This window comes from Anabrus simplex, chromosome 1 (genome assembly GCF_040414725.1).
Source record: "Anabrus simplex isolate iqAnaSimp1 chromosome 1, ASM4041472v1, whole genome shotgun sequence".
Classification (NCBI taxonomy): domain Eukaryota; kingdom Metazoa; phylum Arthropoda; class Insecta; order Orthoptera; family Tettigoniidae; genus Anabrus; species Anabrus simplex.
This window is the reverse complement of record NC_090265.1, coordinates 1,341,696,704-1,341,722,132: the sequence shown is the minus strand read 5'-3', so window position 1 is coordinate 1,341,722,132 and position 25,429 is coordinate 1,341,696,704. Positions and strand designations below refer to the sequence as shown.

The 25,429-nt window shown below is 37.7% G+C and overlaps 1 protein-coding gene across 3 annotated transcripts in view; it reads left to right on the top strand.

Annotated features, from left to right (window-relative positions):
• Positions 1-25,429, top strand: part of htk (hat-trick) — a 564,009-nt gene that overhangs the window by 71,288 nt on the left and 467,292 nt on the right. For all 3 annotated transcript variants that reach the window (XM_067137785.2, XM_067137784.2, XM_067137786.2), the window contains exons 3-5: positions 11,154-11,261; positions 22,706-22,771; positions 22,895-22,988. In XM_067137785.2, the coding sequence (XP_066993886.2) occupies positions 11,154-11,261; positions 22,706-22,771; positions 22,895-22,988 (268 nt within the window). The remainder of the gene's footprint in view (positions 1-11,153; positions 11,262-22,705; positions 22,772-22,894; positions 22,989-25,429) is intronic.

Below are 25,429 nucleotides of genomic sequence, written 5' to 3'. Positions count from 1 at the left end.
AGTAAGTTCTTGTATTGAAATGAAATATGGCTTAGGAAGAGGGCTTAAGGTGGGGCTGAAGGGTGCGGGAGAAAATGTAACTGTCTTGGAAAAGTACCTTTGATTAAATTTAGGATTAAGTTTAGGTTGGCTGCATTATTGTTTCTGAGGAAAGTGATAAATAGATCGAAGAGTATGTTGGGTTTCTCTGAGATGTATGTAGTAATTTTCCATTATGTTGAGTAAAGGGCCCTTGTTTGCTAATACGAGGATGTCCATGTCTTGTTCAATATTGGTGAAATTATGGTTATAATCTTGCATGTGTTGGCCGATGGCTGAAAACCTGTTGTATTTTATTGCGTGAGTGTGCTCGTGGTATCTGATAATGAAGTTTCTCCCGGTTTGCCCGATGTAGGTTTTTTTACAGGTGATACATTTGATCCTATAAACTCCTGATTTTAAAAAACTGCTGGTCTTGTTGATGTGTGAAGTATTGTATAAAACGTTCGTGTTCTTATTGTTGGTTTTGAAGGCTATTTTAACGCCGTGTTTCTTAAAGATGTTGGTTAACTTGTAGATATCATTGTTGAACGTGAAGGTGGAAAATGTTAGAGGTTTGGTTATTTCTTTTTTGAGGGTAGTTTTTGGGCGATGTTTGTGTTTATTGATTATCCTTTCTATAAAATGATTGCTGAAGGCGTTGAATTTTGCGATTCCGCGGATTGTGTTGAGTTCGTTTTTTAGATCTTTATTGGACATAGGTATGCTGAAGGGTCGGTGAACTAGGCTGTTGTATGTGGCTCGTTTGTGGGACTGGGGGTGCACTGAATCTTGGCGAATGGTGGAGGCTGTTTGAGTGGGTTTTCTGAAAATTTTATAACTGAAAGAATCTGAGTTTCTAGTGATGGTTAAATCTAGAAAGTTGATTTTTTGATTTGATTCGGATTCTAGTGTGAATTTGATATGAGGATCAATATTGTTAAGTCTTAAGAGGGTGGTGGGTGCGTTAATTGATTTCTCATTCATGATTACAAAGACATCGACACATCTGGCCCAAAAGAGAATGTTTTCGAATTCGTTGTCAATTTTGGTGTATTCGAGGAAGTCCAGGTATATTTCTGCTAAGATATCTGAGGCCGGTGACCCCATTGCCAAACCATTTTGTTGATATATGACATTGTCAAAAGTGAAGAAGTTATTGTCGATGATAAGTTTTAATATTGTGATAGTCTTGTATCTCTAGTTTGCTTAAGTGGCTGTTTTTGTTTAAATAGTTGATAATTATCGGAATTAATTTTGATACTTGTATGCTTGGGTACATGTTTACAATATCGAAAGAGTGGATGGAGTGATCCGGTTGCAAATTGAACTTGTTTAGTTTTTCTACTACTCAGATGTGTTTTTAATAGACTTTTTGGATAAGAATGGATAATTTTTTCTTAAGAAACATTAGATGAATTGTGATATTTTGTATAAGGGGCTCGGTCTATAGTTGATAATTGGCCGGATGGGAATTCCGGTTTTGTGAATTTTGGGAAGAGCTTTAGCAGTGGGGAGTCCTGGGTTCATATGTATGAGTTTGGATTTTTCCTTTTCGGTAAATAAAAATGAAGTGTTTTTAAGAGTTTAAGTAGTTTTTGAATTTTTTGGGTGGGGTCTTTTTTGATTATGGAAAATGAGCTGTCTGTGAAAAAGTTTTTTTGTTTTTTCAATATATACTTTTTTATCCATGATAATTGTTGCATTGCCTTTGTCAGCTTTGGTTACGATGAGTTTGTTGTCTTTAATTTTCTTCTTGAGGGCGTATATGCCCTTTTGTTCAGCAATTTTTTCTCTGTTATTGAGGTTATTTGCGGGGTTGGTTAAATTGGGGAGGATATCAGTCAGTTTCCTTTTAACATCGGTTCTGACCTCATTTTGCGTGTCTTCCGGCATTTTGCTGATGGCTAGCTCTGATTCTGTGATCATAATAGCGGCTATGTTGAGGCTGTTTAAGTTTGGCCAGTTGTGTTTCGGTCCTTTGGATAAAGTTAAGTGTTCACTTTCACTTAAGGGCGTGTTAGATAGATTTACAACAGCTGGATGAAACTGCGTACGATCGAACGTGTTGCTATTGGAGTTTCTAGTTTGTTGGTTATGTAGTTGGCAGTTTTTTAGCCTGTTGAGTTTCATCCAGCTGTTGTAAATCTAACATGACCTTAAGTGAAAGTGAACACTTAACTTTATCCAAAGGACCGAAACACAACTGGCCAAACTTGAACAGCCTCAACATAGCCGCTACTATGGTCACAGAATCAGAGCTAGCCATCAGCAAAATGCCGGAAGACACGCAAAATGATGTTGGAACCGATGTTAAAAGGAAACTGACTGATATCCTCCCCAATTTAACCAACCCCGCAAATAACCTCAATAATAGAGAAAAAATTGCTGAACAAAAGCGCATATACGCCCTCAAGAAGAAAATTAAAGACAACAAACTCATCGTAACCAAAGCTGACAAAGGCAATGCAACAATTATCATGGATAAAAAAGTATATATTGAAAAAACAAAAAAACTTTTTCACAGACAGCTCATTTTCCATAATCAAAAAAGACCCCACCCAAAAAATTCAAAAACTACTTAAACAAACTCTTAAAAACACTTCATTTTTATTTACCGAAAAGGAAAAATCCAAACTCATACATATGAACCCAGGACTCCCCACTGCTAAAGCTCTTCCCAAAATTCACAAAACCGGAATTCCCATCCGGCCAATTATCAACTATAGACCGAGCCCCTTATACAAAATATCACAATTCATCTAATGTTTCTTAAGAAAAAATTATCAATTCTTATCCAAAAAGTCTATTAAAAACACATCTGAGTAGTAGAAAAACTAAACAAGTTCAATTTGCAACCGGATCACTCCATCCACTCTTTCGATATTGTAAACATGTACCCAAGCATACAAGTATCAAAATTAATTCCGATAATTATAAACAATTTAAACAAAAACAGCCACTTAAGCAAACTAGAGATACAAGACTTCATCACAATATTAAAACTTAATATTTTGCCTGTGATCAATATATTAGTTGTTTTAAGATCTTCGCTAATTGGCTGATGATGACACTTGAAATGTGTTGAAACCAGTCCCAATAAACAGGTTGTAACTACTTTTTACTACGGAGTATTGAAAGGTGGATCCTTCCCTATAATGTACATCTTCTTATTTCTCTATTCAATACGGAACAATCGTGAAGTTTTTAACTTAAAAAAAAATAACTTCTTCACTTTTGACAATGTCATATATCAACAAAATGCTTTGGCAATGGGGTCACCGGCCTCAGGTATCTTAGCAGAAATATACCTGGACTTCCTCGAATACACCAAAATGGACAACGAATTCGAAAACATTCTCTTTTGGGCCAGATATGTCGACGATGTCTTTGTAATCATGAAGACTCAACAATATTGATCCTCATATCAAATTCACACTAGAATCCGAATCAAATCAAAAAATCAACTTTCTAGATTTAACCATCACTAGAAACTCAGATTCTTTCAGTTATGAAATTTTCAGAAAACCCACTCAAACAGCCTCCACCATTCGCCAAGAATCAGTGCACCCCCAGTCCCACAAACGAGCCACATACAACAGCCTAGTTCACCGACCCTTCAGCATACCTATGTCCAATAAAGATCTAAAAAACGAACTCAACACAATCCGCGGAATCGCAAAATTCAACGGCTTCAGCAATCATTTTATAGAAGGATAATCAATAAACACAAACATCGCCCAAAAACTACCCTCAAAAAAGAAATAACCAAACCTCTAACATTTTCCACCTTCATGTTCAACAATGATATCTACAAGTTAATCAACATCTTTAAGAAACAAGGCGTTAAAATAGCCTTCAAAACCAACAATAAGAACATGAACGTTTTATACAATACTTCACACATCAACAAGACCAGCAGTTTTTTAAAATCAGGAGTTTATAGGATCAAATGTACCACCTGTAAAAAAACCTACATCGGGCAAACCAGGAGAAACTTCATTATCAGATACCACGAGCACACTAACGCAATAAAATACGACAGGTTTTCAGCCATCGGCCAACACATGCAAGATTATAACCATAATTTCACCAATATTGAGCAAGACATGGACATCCTCGTATTAGCAAACAAGGGCCCTTTACTCAACATAATGAAAATTACTACATACACCTAGACCAATACTTTAATGCCTGTCACAATCTCAATGAAATCTCAGAGAAACCCAACATACTCTTAGATCTATTTATCACTTTCCTCAGAAACAATAATGCAGCCAACCTAAACTCAATCCTAAATTTAATCAAAGGTACTTAATTACACTTTCTCCCGCACCCTTTAGCCCCACCTTAAGCCCTCTTCCTAAGCCATATATAATTTTATATGTCATTTCAATACAAGAACTTACTGATTTCCATGATTATAATTTTTACAACACCCCATTTATACTTTATTCTTTGTTAAAAACCTCTTAGTATGTATATTCCTTGTATTATTAACTATTACCATAATAACATCTCATTTCACTTATTCTTTAAAATAACATTTTCTTAGGATTTCGCCAAAAGTGATCTTTGCTCCAATACGGCTGATGATGACCCCTAGATGGGTCGAAACTAGTACCGTGTAATTTATAATTTTGTGAATATATTTTAGTATTGAAAAGGTGGAAACGTTTACGTTGTTGTTGTTATTATTATTACTTACATATTATTCTCAGTTCAATACGGACCAAAAACCTGAAATTCATAACCATTAATTCAATTTTCCTATCACAACTCTATGATCTCCACCAAAGGCTTCTTCAGGCATGGCTGTTACATCTACAAGGTTCTTCCGGTGTTCTTTCTCTATGATTATATAATCAATCATGGTCTTTGTCCGTCTGTCTCCCCAGCCAAACCTTGTAATCTTCTGACTGTTCTTCTTCCTAAACCAGGTGTTTCCAACAATCATTTGATTCCTCATGCAAAAATCCACCAACAACTTGCCTTCTGGATTTACATTTCCATATCCAAAGGGCCCTACATCATCTTCCTTTCCTTGTCTTTCCATTCCAACTTGTGCATTTAGATCTCCCATCAATAGTACTTCCTTATCTTCTATCTGTCTCTCCACTTCCTCTAAGAAGTCCTCTAGATGTTCATTTATGCAACCAGTTTGTGGGGCATACAACTGAAATAGATCTTTCACGCCATTTTCAAACTGGAGTCTCATCATCATCCTATCACTGATGTACTTTGTATATTCCAGATATTCTTGGATTTCTCTTCTAAGTATGATGGCCACACCATTTTTTGCTTTAGGTCCTCCGCTGTAATACAGCCTGTATCCTTCTCTCAGAGGGATCACCCCTGTACTCCTCTTCTTGGTCTCGCACAGTCAAAGTATGGCTATATCTTTTTCTATCATGAAGTCAACCAGTTCTTCTGTCTTTCCCGTCAGTGTCAGTACATTAACTGTTGCAATTTTGATGTAGTTTGTTGCTGGTTGCCCATTTTTCACAGTTCCCCCAGCACCTGAAGAGCTGCGCGTCTCTTTTAGCAGGGGACGCCCTAACCTTTTCCGAGGCACCACATCTGCTTTGTCCATGTAGGCTATTGTTACGATGGGCTCGCCACACCCAAAGGCATTTTATACCTACTGCCAGGTTCAAAATTAGGCCGCCCCTAACATCGAGACAGACGCCTTTCGTAGCCGCTCCTCTGGAGTACAGACGCTACGGGTATGCCCCTTCCGCCATCTCCGCCGTACCGAAGTCCACCTTCTCCGCCGTAGATGCCGTTGAGGTCTTCACTCGTAACCCTGAGCTGGGACCCATACCAGATGTTACACACCGGGTCAGTGTGCTCTGGGACTCGCATAGGCAGGGGCGCCACTCCCTGGGTAGGGCTGCCTCCGAGGAGGGTCCCTACCTGCTACCTGCAACATATTCAGCAAAATCATCCTCCGTTCAACATAAGTGAGTCACCTAAGTGTGTGTGCGTGTGAGGTCCACTTATAGCAACAAGTGGGACACTTACGTAGGTAATATGAAATGAAACCTGGCTTATAAGGGTCACTTACGTGTAAAGGCTGTCTATGAATTTGGCCCTCAGTCTCATCTGGATGATCCTATCACTCGTGATGAGTGATGACGTAATTTTTATTAGATGTATTTCGAAAATATGCTACCATGTTTTTTGAGTTAAATTATGCTCTGCACATGACCTCTCCTTTCTGAATTCACCTTGGTATTCACTGATTTGGTGGTCCAGTTGATGCCCTGCTTGATTTAGTAAATTGTATTTGTGGTCTGTGGAAGGGAGACCCCTTGATAATTGTTTGGATCAGTTTTACTTCCTTTTTTGTGTATGGGGTGTATTATCACCAGTTTCCAATTCTTGGGGATGCTTTTAGATTGCCAAATGTCAGACAAACTTTTATGAAGTTTTTTTATTGAAATTTTCCCCTGCATTTTTCCGAAGTTCTGCAGTTGTTTGATCTTCTCCTGAGGCCTTGTCATTTTTTGATTGAATTATATCTCTAATTTCTTGCATAGTCAGTGGGATTGAATTTTCATTATTTTGATAAGTGAACTGAAACTTTTTGAGAGGAATTTCAGTGTTAAGTAATTTAGAAAAGTATACTGCGAGGATTTTACTGTTACCAGTGGTATAAGGCACTTCTCCATTTTCTGTGACAAAATGGAGTGGAATATTTGGTTAATGTCTGTTTGAAAGTTCTATAATAATCCCTTGACTTAACTTGTTTAACTCTTTGCCATCCCTAACGCTCCAGAACGCTTGAATATTATCACCCGCCTGCCGTGCAGAACACTCCAAACTGCTCGTCACACTCAACAAATTCAGATCCTGTAAATGATGGTACAGTGGAACAAAAAATATGGTAAAGGCAATGAAGAAATAGAAATTGTGAGTGTCCATGCATGGACATTGGTGATCAGAAAAGAGAATACTATGGAGTTGGGCGATCTTCTAAAAAATGGTGGAAATTTGTCATTTTGTGATCAATGTGTGTGTTGTGAACAGTTTAATTTTTTATGAGTAACCGACCAGCTCTCACAGCTCATGGAAACAGACAGCTGAACTTCCCACGCAACTTGGTTCAACAGCTGATCGAAAACTTCACGTCTCGCAAATGTACGGGCAGGAAAAGGAGTTTACCCATCGGCTTTCCATCCCCTAAATTATTTTATTATCTTGTGAAGATACCTGGTCATGCCAAAGTGTGTGCTTTGTGTTTACAAATGAAAAATAGGGCAGCTTCTGGGAGAGGCAAACAAACAACATTCAAATGTAAGCGGTGTGATCTACCACTGTGCAGGACGGGGTGCTTTTTGGAATACCATCAGGAGCGAAATGTGGATATTCAAAATTAGGGTGAGTACACATTTATATGCACTAATCATTTAGGAACGAAATACAAAAGAAATTACATTTATAACTTTATTCGTATGACTTCTAGTTTATTTTCTTTTAAAGGGTGGTATTTATGCTGCTGTGCCTATTGGGATTTAAAAGACTCTGTTAGAAAACACGGTAATAATGGCGGGGCATCTGCCTTCAAAAAATGGGGAATGGCAAAGGGTTAAAGTCGTCTTCTATAGATTGCAATTTTATATCCTCACATTGTTTACGAATTTTCCTTATTGATTTTATAAATACCTTTCTAACATTTTGAAGTTCTTGAAAAGTGGCTGGAGTTTTATTGCATAATCAGTTATGCCATGTTTATTGCATAAATAGAATTAACTTGTCACAATAATCTGTCCACAATGGGTGTTTTCTAGTTCTTGTGAGTGGTGCTATGTTCTCGGCTGTTTGAAAGAGCCCTGCTTGAAATTGTCAAATTTCATGGATGTAATTTTGTTAAAGTTTTCATTGTTTTTAATAACCTTTACGTCATACTTATGTTATCACAAAGAAGTGAAATCGAATATAAGGATCCACCTATTCAATACTAAATTATGTGAGAGATTCTTAAATCACCACATAGTCATTTCTTTATTTCATGGTACTGCTTTTGGGAAAGTGATGGCCATCGTCAGCCATAGGGAGTTTACAAAGACAAAGACACGTTAGACCTTGTTAAAATATACTAAATAACTTGAAATGTATATCCATATAATAGATCAATAATGTTACATACAATTGTATGGCTAGATTGTCACTTAACTACATTTTACAAGTTAACAACTTGAAAGTCATGTTATTAAAAGAAATTAACAATCTCAAATCCAATAATAAATGTTTTAAAATATTCTGATTGCACTTTTGTTAGTAAAATATGACAATTTTTTGTCTATGTGTACAAATGATAATGAGTTCCTTTTTAATTAATTGTTATTCTTCATTAGAAATTGATTTGAGTCAATTATATGTAGTCCAAGGATATTGTAGCCATATTTCAGTAATAATTATAAAAAGGTAGTTCCTCAAGAGATATAAGCTTGCGTAATTGTATATAGCACTGGGCTCAAACTCGGTACTGTGATGTGTTAACGTAACAGAAGATTGGATCTTATAGAACAAATTTTGTTGTTACAAATGATGAAATGAGATGTTCTTGATCCAAGACTGAACCTACAAGAAAAAATTCTCGAGTTAGAGTTGTGAATAAAGGATGGGGCAAGAAGGTTTTTAAGTAGAACTCATCTCGGGTAACAACAAATACAGTAGAGGCAATACACAACACTCAGCAAGATATCGGGGGACAGCTATTAGAGCTCTCTCTAGTGGATTGACATGAGAACTACTGATTCTGTCATAAGAGCACGTGTATTTGTGTGAAGTTTTTGGTGTTATTTATGTGTTTTCAGTGAGTTGACATAATTAAATAGTAGCGTTCGTCATTCCTTGATATCGCCTCTCAACATGAGAGGAAAATTTATGTGCTGTGTTTGGCTGCACTAACTATGGAGTAGAGAAGAATGCGCGGTCTTTCTTCTGTTCCCCTCATGACAAGAAAATGTAAGTAATATTGTGTTTGCACATATATTCTTCCAGTGACAGAGATTTTTACAGTACTTCATAATCTTCTGACCTGCTCGAGCCATATTTTAACTGGCTTGCAATATAATATGCATATTTTATTGTATAGTGCAGCAGTTAACCTTTAGTACCGATATGTTTTTGTAGGTATGATCTGTGGGTTTGATTTAATTCAGGAAAATACATATGCATATGAGTTTGGCTGGTTGTGTTCCAAGTTACCCCGTTTGGAATGCTGTAATGCGTTGTCAAGCACTGAAGGAAATATGGGTGATTTAAGAAATGTACATATTTTGTTGAAACAATATGATGCAAATTTGCTTTAACCTAATGTAATGGCATTATGGCAAGTATTGCTTATAGGGAAAGTTTGAATGTTTTTGTGGTTAAATTTATAGATTTTCTTTCTGTTAGTAGGCTTCAACTTAAAAGGAAAATTGTCCAGCTCTTAAATGTAAATTCATTGAATCATGTATGTAAAGAATGTGCTGATATTTTTGTTGACAAATGTTTTAATATGATGATACAATGCTTTTAAGTGAGAAAAAAGAAAAATCTAGCCGTGAACGTTCAGACAGGAATTCTAAAGCTAAAAAAGTAATGCATAAATGAAGGATCAAGCACTTTCACGGCAGTGCATTTCACATCTTGATTATAAGACTAATTTCAGTCTTTAATTAATAACCTGTTGAATAATTCATTCATTCATTCATTTATCCAGAATTGCTTTAACAACTTTGAAGTTAATATCTTAGTAACACTTTCTTTCTACATGTAATTTATTGATCCATTTCCATGTATACATTTTCATTGATATTTGAATTTAACGTGAATTTTCAGATCAAGCCATTAGGAGTGCCCTTGTAACTTGTCTCCCATTTTAACAAGGCTAAATCTGGAAGTGATATAGATGTTGATTCCCATAGGGAATCTGAAATATTTGTTCCAAATGAGTAAATTTATAATACCAATATAAATGGTCCATTATTGTACATTATAAATTTTCCACCTAACTCATTCCTGGTTGCCAGCGTTTTGCCCCCGTGTGCTAGGCTGGGCTCATCAGTTGGTACCTCGCACACCTATCAAGACGCTGGCTAGTGCATACCGTGGAGGTGAAACGCTGGCAACCAGAAATGAGTTAGCTGGAAAATTTATTATGTACAATAACAGACCATTTATATTGGTATTGTAAATCTGGAAGTGATGCGTATTGTCTCTACTGTATTTGGTAACAAGTTGTTCGTTGTAAAGTTCAAGAGGAACTGACCGGCTAATTATACATGCAGTAAACCGATGGAGATAGTGGGAAGGCGCGGGGTGTACTAGGTTGGAGGAGGGGAGAACGTGGTAGCGGAGGATGTGCGGTCGGGTGGGCGTTCTTGACATATACTCTTGTTGTGGTGCTGGCTTTGTAAAGTTTCTTTTTTTTTCACATATAATATCACGTAAAACTTTTGTTAGATAATGATCAGATTCTAAATCTAAACATGGAGCAGTATACTACTGCTTCTTAGTGTTGGATCTGGTGGCAGTGATTGTTTTAAGGGGCTTAACATCTAGATAATCAGTCTCTATGGATGTTATGAACAGTGGTTTCTGTACTTAATTTTCACATCTATGGAAAACTTTTAATTCTGGTGTTTTGATTCGTTCTAAGCTGCTAAATCAGTAACATTTCATTTGTTGTCTTAATCTTAACATAGATGGAAGACTGTTCAGCTTTCAGCATAATTTTTTCTTATTTAATTATTTTAGGGTGTGCAGTTATTGAAGGAATTGGGTGATACGTGTAGTTTTGAGTCTGTTTGGCTTTAAAAAAAATAGTTTTGCTAATGGCTGTGATGCTTATTGTGCATCTTTTGTCATGTTACGGCGTTAGAATAAACATGCAAACATAATTCTCATTTCTTTTTCAGAAAAAAAACTTATCAAAACTCGTTAAGTTGCTTCGAAGCTGTTATATAAACTTATGCAAAGATTTTTTTTTTTTTCTGGATCATATTTTCATATTTCACTATGCTCATTATGCTTGTAACAAACTGACAGAATTTAATTGATAGCAATTCATATGGCAAGTTCTAATATCTTAGACTGTACAAAGTACTATTTTAGCTATTCATTTGTCCAATGTTTTTCAGGGAGACGACCCGCCGTACCTAGCTGTTGGTACTGAAGTTAGTGCGAAATACAAAGGGGCGTTCTGTGAAGCTAAGGTGCGGAAAGTTGTTCGAACTGTCAAATGCAAGGTAAGAAATAGCATTAATAAAAGTATTTAAGAAAAACTTGAAAGAATTGAATCCCAGAGGAAAAACACAAAACTGAAACAAGTAAATAATTTGTAGTATTTAGGATGCATATTCTCCCAGGATGGTAGTACAGTAAGCAAAATTGAATCAATGTACAAAAAAATTATTGCTGTGAGCTCATGATTCCAATCAGCAACATTCTGTAAATAAAAGAAATAAGAGTTGGCTCCTGGATGAAACTGCACTAGTGTCCAAAAGTAGAGAAATGTCCACAAGAAAACATTGCATCATGGTAAGAATGTGTGGACTGTGATTGGGGCAACACTGAAATATGACATGCTCAGTATGAGACCAGTTAATGTGCCTGAAACATTCCATGAGGGCAGAGGTCTTGGATAAGAGTTTTGACTGTATGTTATGCGAATTTTACATATACAGTAAAACTTCGTTAATTCGAAGTCGTTGGGACTCAAAAATTGGACTTCAAATTACGTGATTTTGAATTAACCGCCAATTCGCAATTCAGAAGTACCAACCCTTGCCGCGTTACAAAATATTCTAAGGCCCGTTAGTGCATGCAGTTCACCTTGATTCACAGTTTATACCTTTCAAATGCCATGAAAAAGAACTATTTCCAAAATGTATCCAAGAAGATGCATTTACAGTATTCAAATAATGCACTCGGATATCTCACTGGCAAACATAACCTCTCGCAACGAAATAAAGAAAAAAGCACGATTCAAAGAAGAGGAGAAATCTATGCTGCCTCCCATGTAAAAGTGCTTTATTAATTGGATTACTATACTGTATGCATTTTAGATGCCTTGTATTTACACAGAAAGTACCCGATGCCCTTAAAATCGAACTTTTCTATGACTATCCTTGTACGATTTTCCGCCATGGCACTACTCTCGTACTTCAGAAATGTAAACACTTGCTACGTCACAAAGTATTATAAGACCCATTAATACATGCAATCAGCTCGATTCACAGTTTAAACCTTTCAAATGCCATGGAAAAAACATTCCGAAATGTATCCAACAAGATGCCTTTACAATGTTCAAATAATGCACTTGGATAAATCACTGACAAACATAACCTCATGCAACGAAAGATAAAAAGCACACAATTCAAAGATGAGGAATGATGCCGGTTCCCCTGTGAAAAGGCATTATTTTTTGGATTTCTGTACTGTTCGCATTTTTAGATGCTTTGTACTGGCGTGGAAAGTGATTAAAACATTGTGGCTTATCGAACTTTCCTATGACGAGGGGATAAAGTTTCTCGCTTCCATGTGCATTGCAACGCACTACTATGACCCCCACCCTTGTACGATTCCCCGGCTGGCACTTTCTCCTTTAAAACCATAAGACCGTTTGGGCTCGCATTAAAATAAAGCAATGCAGTTTCACCGGGAATGACAATATTGTACGGTGCCTACGAATTTATTATATGAGCCACGTTTTTTCGTCAACTGTCGGCATCACTAGTGTTCGCGGATTCTGTTTTTCCGCACACTGCCTGTTGCGTGATATTACGGCGTTCCTTATAAGGTTGAATACAAAAGAATTCGGATTTCATTCAACTTAGCAATCATGAAGCATACTGTAGACCCACCGAAGTGAGTGCGGAAAGCTACCCCTCCACGTTCCGGAACGCACGTTCTTTATGACGCGGAGCGGATAAATTTCGAGTTGAAGTTAATCTATTGTTTTAAATGTAAAGGCAGTTTTGAATTAAAAGTCCGAATTTCGGTAATGGGTCCGACATTGTACTTCGAATTATGAATTATCCGTATTTCAAATTAAACAATTTAAATAACATGGAAAACTGTATCTCATGTTTCCGGGAACGAGAGCTTCTTCGAATTAGGCGTGATTTTGAATTAACCAATTTCGAATTATCGAGGTTTTACTGTGCTGTAAGAGTTGTAGGGGAGTAGGATGGCCTAGTGAACAGATTTGGATCACATTGCACATGGCTGAACTATCAACATATTAGAGGCTGGCCACAGTCAGTGCGAGGTTAGCCAGGAATTGAATGTCAGCTGTAGAATAATTTCACGGCTGTCGAAGATTCCAGGAGGGAGGAAACATTCAATGGCATCATGCGTAGACCACATGCTACATCCCAGCATTGGGACCAGGATTGTTACCTTCCTTTAAGTACCCAAAGACATCCAGCCAATACAGCACCTGGACTGACCAGAGGCCTCACAGCAGCCTCTGGTGTCGTCAGATGGTGTATCGCCGTCTAAGTGGACTCATGATATTTTACTCAGAAATAACAGGCATGAAAGTAGTAAGAATGATTTTCTATACAAATAGGTGCAAAAAATTCACAGAGGGGACCCGTTATGAGGAGTTGCAGGCCAATTTAGGGTTGAACTCGATGGGTGAAGCTATACGCGTAAACCAGCTTTGATGGTGGTGTCATGCGCAAATGCTGGAGGATAGGTTTCCTAGGAGAGTTATGGATTTGGCCGTGGAGGGTAAGATAAGTAGAGAGAGACCAAGGCAACAGTGCTTAGACCTGATTTTAATGATTTGACTTTTTGAATCGGAGTACGGTCCTGCAACAATCGAGCTAACATCATCTGCCCTGACGGCCCATACATGGCCAACATTTTTACTATGTATACAACAATGAACATATCAATGCAACCTATAAGGGTATTAACTTCAAAGGATGTCAAATTGGATGTTAAGATGGTAGATTCCTAGTGGCAGCAACAATATGAGCAGTGACAAGTAACATTTTATCAATAGCTGACTCAGCTAATGGATCCATCCAGGGTGATGATACACGTTGTAAGAGTGTAAAGGATAGGAGGAATGAGTGGACTATTCAAGAGTGTTTTTAAATATGTTCCATGCCTTACGTGTTGGGTTACAACAGGCATTGTTATACAAAAAGCAAAGTGTACATGTAGTGGTCTAGAGTTGAGGTTATACAGGACAATGCTTAATGTTAATATGATAAGATGTATCTTGAGACTTGGGTAAGGTAGATTTTAATGTAAATATGCTGACGAAGGGAGTTAAGGCTCCCGAAACATGTACGTATAAATTATTCAAATATTAATAATATATTGACAGGGCGGACCAATCAATCGCCCATTGCACATTATTGATATTACGAGTCAGTACAGACCAATTAAGAACTGATATGGTGAAGTTTGTCGACTAGGAATTAGAGTTAGAAATGGCTGTGGAAGTAAGGAAAAATTGAAGGAACTTACTAGGAAATTGAATCTAGCAAAGAAGGCAGCTAAGGATAACGTGATGGCAAGCATATTGGCAATCATACAAATTTTAGTGACAAATGTTAGGGTATGTATAGGTACTTTAAGGCAGAAACAGGTTCCAAGAAGGACATTCCAGGTATAATTAATGAACAATGAATAGAAGCTCACCGGAAGAGATCATGTGTAGTGGAGCTCCGCGATCTTAACATCTCTTCTCGTGTTCTGTTCAGTGATAGTGGGTATCGAGGAGTATTTGAGCATTTAATTGGTGTAGTGGTTGTGTGAACGTGTTATCTTAAGAGTCTAGAGCTTGTTTTAATTGATTTGAGGGCATAATTTTATTTCATTTTATTGCTCTAAGTACCTCCATGCTGGATTTTGCTACAATTGCTCCATAGATAAATTAGTAAGAGTGTATTTTGGTTGCTAACCTTGCCCTAACAACCACCCACTCGCTAAATTTTCTTGGTCTCCATAGATGCTACCAACTAGATATATAACTCCACTCTTCCATTGAGGCGTTTCTAAGGCAACAGATCTTTGCCTACTGCTGGGAGCCATCTTGGTGGTCTGCGATAATACAATAATAAACTTAAGAGAAAATCGGTCAACGGCTTCTGAGGCGGATGAAGATGGTTTACATCATCCAACGGCAAGAAAGGCGGAAGAACCACTGTGGGGAAGATTGGTCTCTGTTCTAAGCCTGGGGAGGCAACCAGTCAAAGCGATAAAACCCTAAATAAACCTACCGGAGCTCACAACCTCAGTAGTTGCTCGATCAAGGGGTTTAAATCTGGTCTCCTAAGACAATTTTCAACTAAAGCATGGAGGACAAACTCGCTGAAGTAACTACTCCAGGTGGTATCAAATCCACCTCCGCCTTAGGCGGTGTTAGTAGGCCTTCGGATTCTGGGGAGTCCGCACCAACATGCTTTTGAGGACGTGTCGGTGCGTCCTGGAACTACTAGCAATAAGATCCAATATAAGGAACAGAACTATTTCGCCACATTGAACATCAATTCACTACTTAAGCTAGGCAAACTGAAGCATTTAACTGACACTTTGACTCACCACAAGATACTACTCACAGCAATACAGGACACCAGGTATACATATGAGCATGCCTTTGATTCGCAGGGGTACCGTATTTTTAAGGAAAAAGTAGGGCGCAGGAGAATGAAGAATGTGCCACACGTGGGGACTGGGTTCATTGTAAGCCATAAGATACTGGACTCGGTAATTGACTTCAACTCACCCAATAGTAGAGTATCCCTTCTAACCTTCCGGTGCACAAACAAGATATACACTGCAGTAAATTTTCACGCACCCACAATGAAGACAATAAGCGTAACCCTGAAAGTACCGGCAAATTTTGGGAAGAACTAGAGGACATCATCAGCAAAGTCCCAGAGCGTCATACAATCATTTTACTCGGGGACTTCAATGCACAGTTAGGGAAAGAGCGCAAATTTAGAGACATTGTGAGAGAATACCCAGCTCACTTACGGACAAATAGAAATGGGGAGCGTCAGGTGGGACTCTGCAAAACCTTCAACCTGGTAATGAAGTCAACGGCCTTTAAGAGACTACCAAAGAAACAGAGTATCTGGACGTCACCCAACAGCCTCTTAGGAGAATTTCAGATAGATCATGTTGCCATTGCAAGGAAAGCTCATAGAGAGATCGAGAATGTAAGTGTTAAGAGGAGAAAATTTGGACTCCGACCAATACCCCTCCAAAATAAAGCTGAAATTTCTACCTAAGAACACTAAAAGAACCAAGTCAGTTAAACTTACTAAGTTTGATTTAGATAAACTTGCAAACAGTTTACAGAGAAAATGGAAAGAATAGAATGCAGAGACTGGGATGAATTGAAGGAAAATCTAGTTAAAGTAGCAACAGAGACTGCGCCATTACTAAAACAGAAGAAACATGCCTGGTGGACAGCTAGATGTGAACAAAAGACCAATTGACACAGTGGGATGACGACTTCAAGAGGCACAGTGGGATGACGACTTCAAGAGGAACACCAGAAACTTTATAGAGGCTTTAAATTGAACCTTAGTCACTACAGTCCACCCAGTCTCCATTTCTGTGGACCAGATGGGAAGATAGCCTATAATGACTCTGACAGTTGCCACCTTCTTGCCAAGTACTTCCAGGATCTCCTTAATTGTGAATCACCTGATACCTTTTTTACTTGCCAAGACAACATCAAGCAACCGAACTTGCAACCACCATCCAAAAAAGAAGTTATACAAATCATCCAGTCTCTGAAAAACAACAAAGCATCCAGAGAAGATTCAATAGTAGCCAAACTTTGGAAGCAGGCTGGAGACAAGACTGTAAGCAAGTTGACAGAAATTCTACAAAACATCTGGGAGACCGAAACATTACTTAGTGACTGGACCACTGCATTGATTCATCCCTTACACAAGAAAAGAGACTTCACTGACATCAGTAATTATCGAGGAATCTCATTGGTACCTGTCGCATACAAAATTTTCTCTAAAGCCTTATTAAATAAAGCCGAACCTCAACTAGACCCACAATTAGAGTACCAGGCAGGATTTAGAAAAGGATGCACTTGTACAGAACAGATACTCAATCTTCAATCAGTATTATGTCAAGCAAAAATGGCCGGTAAGAAATACGTTGTCATTTTCGTCGACTTTACAAAGGCGTATGACCCAGTAGGCAGACCTACTCTTATGGAGATTTTGCAGGAACTGGGACTAGATGAGAAGACCCACAACCTAATCAAACAGACTTTAAGCAATGCCAGGTCACGAGTAAAGTTCAGAGGAACCATATCAGAAAGTTTTGCAATTAAATCAGGAGTGAGACAGGGAGATGGTTTGTCCCCTCTCCTCTTTAACTGTTTCCGGGAAAAGGTAATCAGAGAGTGGCGAAAGGAATTAGCTAGAAAGGAGATTTCAAGTGGCATTTATCTGGGACGTAAGAGCAATGAGCTCAATGTTGACTGTCTGGCGTTTGCCGATAACCTGGCCATTATATCTAATTCAATAGAAACTTCAGTGAAACAACAAAATGTGTTCAGACAACAAGCAGCAAAGGTTGGGCTACATGTGTCTCTTGAAAAAACACAATTCATCACGAACATCGGTGAATCTCCTTGTACGTTGTATCTGGAACAGGGAGAGATCAGGAAAACCAACAGGTTTAAGTACTTGGGAGAATCTCACTGAAGGAACAGCTTTGTCAACTCGAGTTAACAGGCTTGAAATGGCCTACCAACTGACGAAGAATTCCTATAATAAAAAGTGTCTCTCTCGTAATACTAAGATGAAGCACTACCGGACAGTCATTCGCCCTGAAGCCTTATATGCTTCGGAATGCTTAACACTCAACAGGAAGGGACTTATGGAAAAACTTGAAATCTGGGAAAGAAAGATGAGGAAGATTCTAGGGCCAGTCAAGGAAGGTGACAGTAATAGAGCTCTACAAGTACTGTGAAAGAATAACGAATGTAGCAAGGAAGAGACACCTAGCATTCTATGGGCACATCTATAGGTTGCATCCGACCAGGTTGACCAACCGGATTCTCAGCTACTGGCAAAATAGGAAGACCAAGTCACCATGGTTGATGGAATTGGATAAAGATCTACAGGAACTAGGAATAACAGAAGGAAACTTAAAGAATCGGACAACACTCAGGAAGATACATAAACATAAGGAGTTCCAGGACAGACTACCAACGAAGAAGACTGGCGCCCTTTGGACAAAGGAGAGGAAGGAGCAACACAGCCTGAGGATGCGCAACTACTGGGCAAATATCAAAGCCCATTCCAAAATGTAATAGTTGAATGTCGTGGTCCTTAGCTGGCCTATACGAAACAAGAACAAGGAGTGTGTATATGTGAGGATCTTCAGAAGGCAGAAGTATTCAGTCAGCAGTATGTAAAGATTGTTGGTTACGAGGATAATGTCCAGATAGAGGAGGTGACTAATGCTAAAGAAGTATTAAAATTTACATATAACAATGATATTTACAATAAGATACAAAAGTTGAAAACCAGAAAAGTGGCTGGAATTGATAAGATTTCTGGGGATATACTGAAGACAATGGATTGTGATATAGTACCATATCTGAAGTACTTATTTGATTGTTTGGTTGAAGGAGCTATACCAAATGAATGGAGAGTTGCTATAGTAGCCCGTGTGTATAATGGAAAGGGTGATAGACATAAAGCTGAAAATTACAGGCCAGTCAGTTTGACATGCGTTTAATGTAAGCTGTGGGAAGGCATTCTTTCTGATTAGACATGTTTGTGAAATTAATAACTGGTTCGATTGAAGGCAGTTTGGGTTTAGGAAAGGTTATTCCACTGAAGCTCATCTTGTAGGATTCCAGCAAGATATAGCAGATATCTTTGATTCAGAAGGTCAAATAGACTGTATCGCGATTGACCTGTCTAAAGCATTTGATAAGGTGGATCATGGGACACTACTGGCAAAAATGAGTGCAATTGGACTAGACAAAAGAGTGACTGAATGGGTTGCTATATTTCTAGAAAATAGATTTCAGATAATTAGAGTAGGTGAAGCTTTATCTGACCCTGTAAAAATTAAGAGGGGAATTTCTCAAGGCAGTGTTATTGGGCCATTATGTTTTCTTATATGTATAAATAATATGAGTAAAGGAGTGGAATCAAAGGTAAGGCTTTTTGCGGATGATGTTATTCTGTATAGAGTAATAAATAAGTTACAGGATTGTGAGCAACTGCAAAATGACCTTGATAATGTTGTGAGATTAGGAAAACATCAGATAAGGAATCTGCCACCTGGGTGACTCCCCTAAATGCAGATCAGATTGATTGATTTATTTTGATTGGCCAGTGTAAAGTGGCACGTGATCTTCTCCCGTCAAGAATGTTGATCATAATCCGTTACCAACCTCAGCACAATAAATGCGCAAGTAAATGTAAGAGTACGAAACTGGGGGGCCTAATGCCGCTTCACGGCTTCTAACCGTCCAGACCAATCGTCGTGTTCACAGCAAGAATCCTAACTGTCCAGACCAGTCGTCTTGTCCAGATCCTATCCTAATCCTATCCGTCCGCACGGCAAGAACGGGGAACAATCGACGCATAGTTTCTACGTACAGAGGTTTACAGCCCTGAGCATTGCTGGAGAACATCCTTTCCGAGAAGGCTGAGAGCGAGTAAACAAACGACAGTCGTTACGCATCTGTGTGAATGGGGTGCACAGGCTGAACTAATGATTTTGAAGATGCTCAAATACGTCAGCCTCGAGTTGATAGATTTGGTGGCACATAAAATAACTCCTGTGGAATAAAATTAGAGCCCTTTGGCATCTAAGAAAATTTTCAGAAGTAGTTGGTAGGACGTAAATACATTATTTTTATTGTTGTTTTTATTATAATAGGTTGAACCCATTGAAATTCAACGTATTTCTCATGTCCTTGGTCCGGTAAAGTATATTTTTCTTTCACTTTAAAACTGTTGAGTGACAGCATTTGCTACGTGTTGTTAGCAGTGGCTAAATGCAAGAATCCAGGAATAAACTTATAGACCGAACTGTGTAGTACTTATTATCTTGCATAACAACTCTGGTATAATATATATCTGAAATTTAGTGCTGTCAGAACACCTCTTAAACACTACATTTATTGTCCTGTAGTTTGCTGGCACTATTTGTACTTTTGAAGTGCCAAGTGATTGTACTCTAGACATAGCTATGTACAGCTGACCCTGGCTAAATACAGGCTGGGATGGATAAGCATCAACACTGTGTAATAAATCTATGCTAATACTGGATGTAAGGTGAATAAGCAAGTCTTCAACAGTTCCAGTCTCCCTGTATTGCTTCCATGTTCGAACTAAATCACTTTGATTACGGCCCACATGTTCATGCTGACCATTCTTCTCAACATATTGTCGCACCTCTAATGCTTCCACGCTAGTACAATAACTTAAGCTAAAATACTGCCTCCCATTTGAGCTTTGTGTTCTGCTTGCCAGTTGGGATACATCCAGTTATGTTTACGAACATCTTAGAGGTTGTTTTCCAGTCTGCATAAGACAGGCCAAGATAGTAACACAGTTAAATGACACACGTGGATGATGCAAAAAAAAAAAAAAAAGTGTATATTGAGGGGTGCGAAGATACTCTTGATCAGATGTTTGTTACCAGTACTACAGTTTGCATTTAGAAAACAAACCACACATTAGGAAGTACAGTAATCTGTTTGGCTTTAGCCAGTGGTGCACTTTCTTGAATGTCTCCACGGAAGTTAGTCCTTCAGTGGCTGAATAATGTGTGTTGAGGTGTCTTCTCTGAGAAACTCTTCAACCTTGGTGTGTGGGAGTAGTTGCTGCTAGCACTAAATATTTCAGCCTCGCTGAAACTGTCTGCCTCTGCTGCTTACGTGCAAGCTCCCTGTGTTACTATTTTTATTTTTATTATAATTGTTATTACTACCACCACTACTACTGCTGCGCTCTTATTGCGTCCAATAACGGCGTGAATGAAATTCTCAGACTACTCAGATGATCCCAACATTTGCAATGGATGTCTCCATCCCTATGCACCTAATTCAACGCTTCAGAGTAGAATCGCAATACATATCTATCTATAACTTACTCTACCATCTCATCCTATAAATAATTATATCACACACATCTAATCTTTACCAACTTTATCATATTTAAGCATAGGAAAGAGAAAATCGTATTATTGTATTATCTGATTTTTTAAAATTCCAAATAAATATCATGATATTGTCTTTATGTACATATTAATTCTAATCATGATCATTTTGTAGTCTTGACATGAGCTAACTTTCTTATTTTCTTTCATTAAACTGTTAATGAAACACTTCTCTAACGTTATTCTATATCCACAAGTATGTATACTGAAAATTATTAAAATCATTTGGAAAGAGACTCATATTTTAAGTCTTTAAGCTTTAAATATGAAGTGTGAAAATCTAAATTGTTCTTCTGTCACTGTCAAATATTTTAATTACCGTTGAATGACTCTGTAAACTTGCTATCTCTACTGCCATGCATAATCTTGGCCTATCCACACTGTATTTAACCATTTAATCATCATCAGATGACCATATGAAATCATTATCTAAGAATGAATTCTAATTATTCTAGTTCTTAATTACAACACTATTTAAGACCCTGAGTTCTCCATTATATGAAATGACATTTGCTTCTTAAATTAATTCACTTCTTTCAATTGATTGGATAGCTCAGTAATATCTATGGATGTCAGAATTTATCATTACAGCATTATTCTCCACCTATAACTTTGGGTAATATCAACATGAGATAATTATTGATGGTATTCCTAACCTTATATATTTATTTCCAACATATGGATATAGTGAGCACTATTTGGCTTGTCGTTTACCTGTGTCGATTGGCCATGCCTTCATTATAATACTCTACTCCCATGATGTGATGTCTTTCCATGTCGCTGCTTGTGTACGATCCAGACTAAATTAAACATATTTTTCATAATTATTTTATCACTTCTGTACATTATTCATATAAATACTTGTAGACGATCCATTATTTTCTTCATTATAACCTGCATATTATTTATTTCATTCATAACATCTTCCTTACGTAGCCATTTCTCTTATATTTCATAACTTGAACTCGTAAGCACATTTCCCATTATATTACATTGTCTGGTAAATATATATCTGTTAAATTACTTAATTCTATTCCTTTCTTTACAATACTTCTACAGTTCAACACTTAACATTTTTGTCATCCCTACTTGACTTCCAGATCTATGTACCCTTGTCACCGTTCCCTAGATAACCCAGTTTCCTGGAATGTACCTCCCTATTACCCTTCCAAACAAATTTTCTAACTTATACGTACCACAGCGGTTGACATCCTTCGAAGTTAATCTTTTGCATTTAGTTGTGATAATAATATGTATATTTTATCTTGTTTTCTTCAAACAATCCACTTAGCATTTCAATGTTCTTATCTTCTACCGCCTTCTTTATTATGCTCTACTTCTCCGAGTTCGGCCCCGTCTGAACTTCTGTGTAACAGTTTGCTTTGCATAAATTCCGTCTCGCCTGGTCCATACATATATTTTGATGCCATTTTATAATACAGCAGAAAATGCAATGTTACACTACTACTACTACTACATAATTTTTTCTGGTATCTTCTTGCAGGTAACATTCAAACAAGGTCTTGGCACAGCAAATGTTACTGATGACCAGATTCGAGGCACACTTAGGGTGAGTCCACCATGATTTTAAACATACGTGCACATTTTTGTACACTTGTCGTATGAACATATGGGTTAATTGAGGCACAGAATATAATTCTTGTGAACAAAGATTAATATGGTGTAATTGCAGGTCGGCTCAATTTGTGAAGTAAAACACCCTGAGAAGAAGGAGTATGTAGAAGCAACTATCAACAAGATACAAGATTGCAGCCAGTATACTGTGGGTAAGAAATGCAGTGTACCTGCCTTTGAATACTTTTTTTGAAGAAACTCTTTAAGTCACTCAGAATATAAGGTATTGAGGAGAAGAAAAAATAAATAAATAAATAAACCTCTTGAAACGAAACTTAAAAATTCAAATATATGAAAAGGGAAATGTTAGAGTGTAATGGATCTTTCAGTATGCCAAACAGTATTTTCGAAATAGAATGTGATTCAACATTCATGTTTGAAAATGTATGAAACAGACTTTATTTCATGACAGCATTGAAAATGTGGTTAAAAAATAATACGAATTTTATTCTCAAAACGAGTCCTCCATAATGTAGTGTGGAGTAAATGCCCCAAGGAGACATTTATGTTGGTATCCTCAGGACTGTCTCAGAATTCAATATGGGTAGAGGCACCTGTTTGTGTTCAAAATTTTTACCAAAGGTTGTCATTTTTAAACAGATATTTCTGTATATTTTTCGCTGTTTTTATTTTATTTCGTCATTTACTTTGCTAAATTTTATTTCCACTTCTCACCAATAACAGGTGAACCAAGAATTTAGTTGATAACACATTTGCAGTATAACAACGTTGTACTGTTGCGTACGTATGTATACATGAGTTATGCTTCTGCTTAGAACACATACATTATTACACATTATATCAAAGTATGGAAATTTGAAAAAAATTGTATCAGCTGTCACTTTCACAAGTAGGGCCTACCCTTAGTATTTCATTTACACATCAGTCTGAAAAAGACTGAGTTACCATGAGTTCCATATTAATGGGAGTCAGAACTGTTCTCCTGTCAGACATTACTTACAATACATTGAGAATGCCCTCGCACTATCAACATTACTGACTGATCACAAAGATATTATGAAAGGTACTCAATGCTTTGAAACCATGAGTGCCACCTGGTGATCACAGGAATAAGGAAGAGTTTAGCTTGAGTGGGTTTGTCTTAATTTTTCTCTTTCAAGAATTGAATGTATACATGCTGTCTCTTCCGTATAAAGGAAGATGTGTTTTGCCCGTACAACACATTGGTTCGAAGCCCTAAGTTCCACAGCCCGCACACCGCCCACCAAATTCAGTTTTATAGCCCATCACTGCATGTGTACTAACTCCTCTGAAACTAAAACCCTAACTGCGTTTATGCACTTGCCTATGTAATCTGCTGAATCTCAAATTACATAAACGACATTCTATTACTAAATTTCAAGTTTGTGAATTACATTCATAATTGCCTCTGAACATGCTGTAGCATTAGCATTTGCAATAACTTTCACTCCTCCTACAAATTCTGAACTGTTCTATCCCCACAACTAAGCACTTTTACCAGAAGCATAAACACACATTGCCTTTTTTTTTAATCAGTTGTTTCATCACAGAGAATTGAAACTCCCTCTTCTTTCACAGCTTCTTTTAATCTTTCCTGTGTTCCTCTTTGGTGATTCGAGGTACAGAACCTGCCCTCAGTCTCCCAGCTGTGGGCAAGTCTCCAGCACCTTAAAAAAATTCAATAGGCCTAATATTAGAGGGCTCTTTAACATGATTTGACCGGGCAAGATGGCCGTGCGCGTAGAGGCGGGCGGCTGTGAGCTTGCATCCGGGAGATAGTAGGTTCGAATCCCACTATCGGCAGCCCTGAAAATGGTTTTCCGTGGTTTCCCATTTTCACACCAGGCAAATGCTGGGGCTGTACCTTAATTAAGGCCACGGCCGCTTCCTTCGAACTCCTAGGCCTTTCCTATCCCATCGTCGCCATAAGACCTATCTGTGTCGGTGCGACGTAAAGCCCCCTAGCAAAAAAAAAAACCCCATGATTTGAATGAATTAAATCATTTAATTTTAAGTAAATGAGGGATCCAGCATGCATTGCCTAGGCCTACATGTCATTAAACGAGAAAACTAGCATAACCACACAAAGTTATTAGAAAAACACAACCTCAAATTTCTTTGTTAGAAATTTTTTATAGTATTGCACAAACCTGGTATATATTTCTCCATCCACTCTTTCATCTTTGGATGATCAACTTTTTCTAGTGGAATATTTGCCTCCATACAAACTTGAATTGTAGACAAAATGAATTTGTCTTTATCGTATTTCGCTCGTTTTTCCGCTGAACTGGTGTCTGTGAGACTAGCTTGTCTTCTGAGGCCTGTCGTCGTTAGCAACTTTTCCTTGTTCTTATGTGAAACTCTGCCACTCAATTCGCACATTGCAGTATTTACGTATCAGTATCTTTCTGCTTTTGTCAAACATGTAAAAGTAAAATCTTTCCGATGCAAATTTTTTTTCTCGGTCAAAAACTGTCACAACCATTTTAATAAATTCAGCAAAAAATAGGAAATTAAACGCACCGATCAGCAGCGGTTTTCAACAGGCAAGAGGACACCACCACTCTGTCACGTAGTTATGAATACGATCAATTTCCCGCTTCACAGGAAG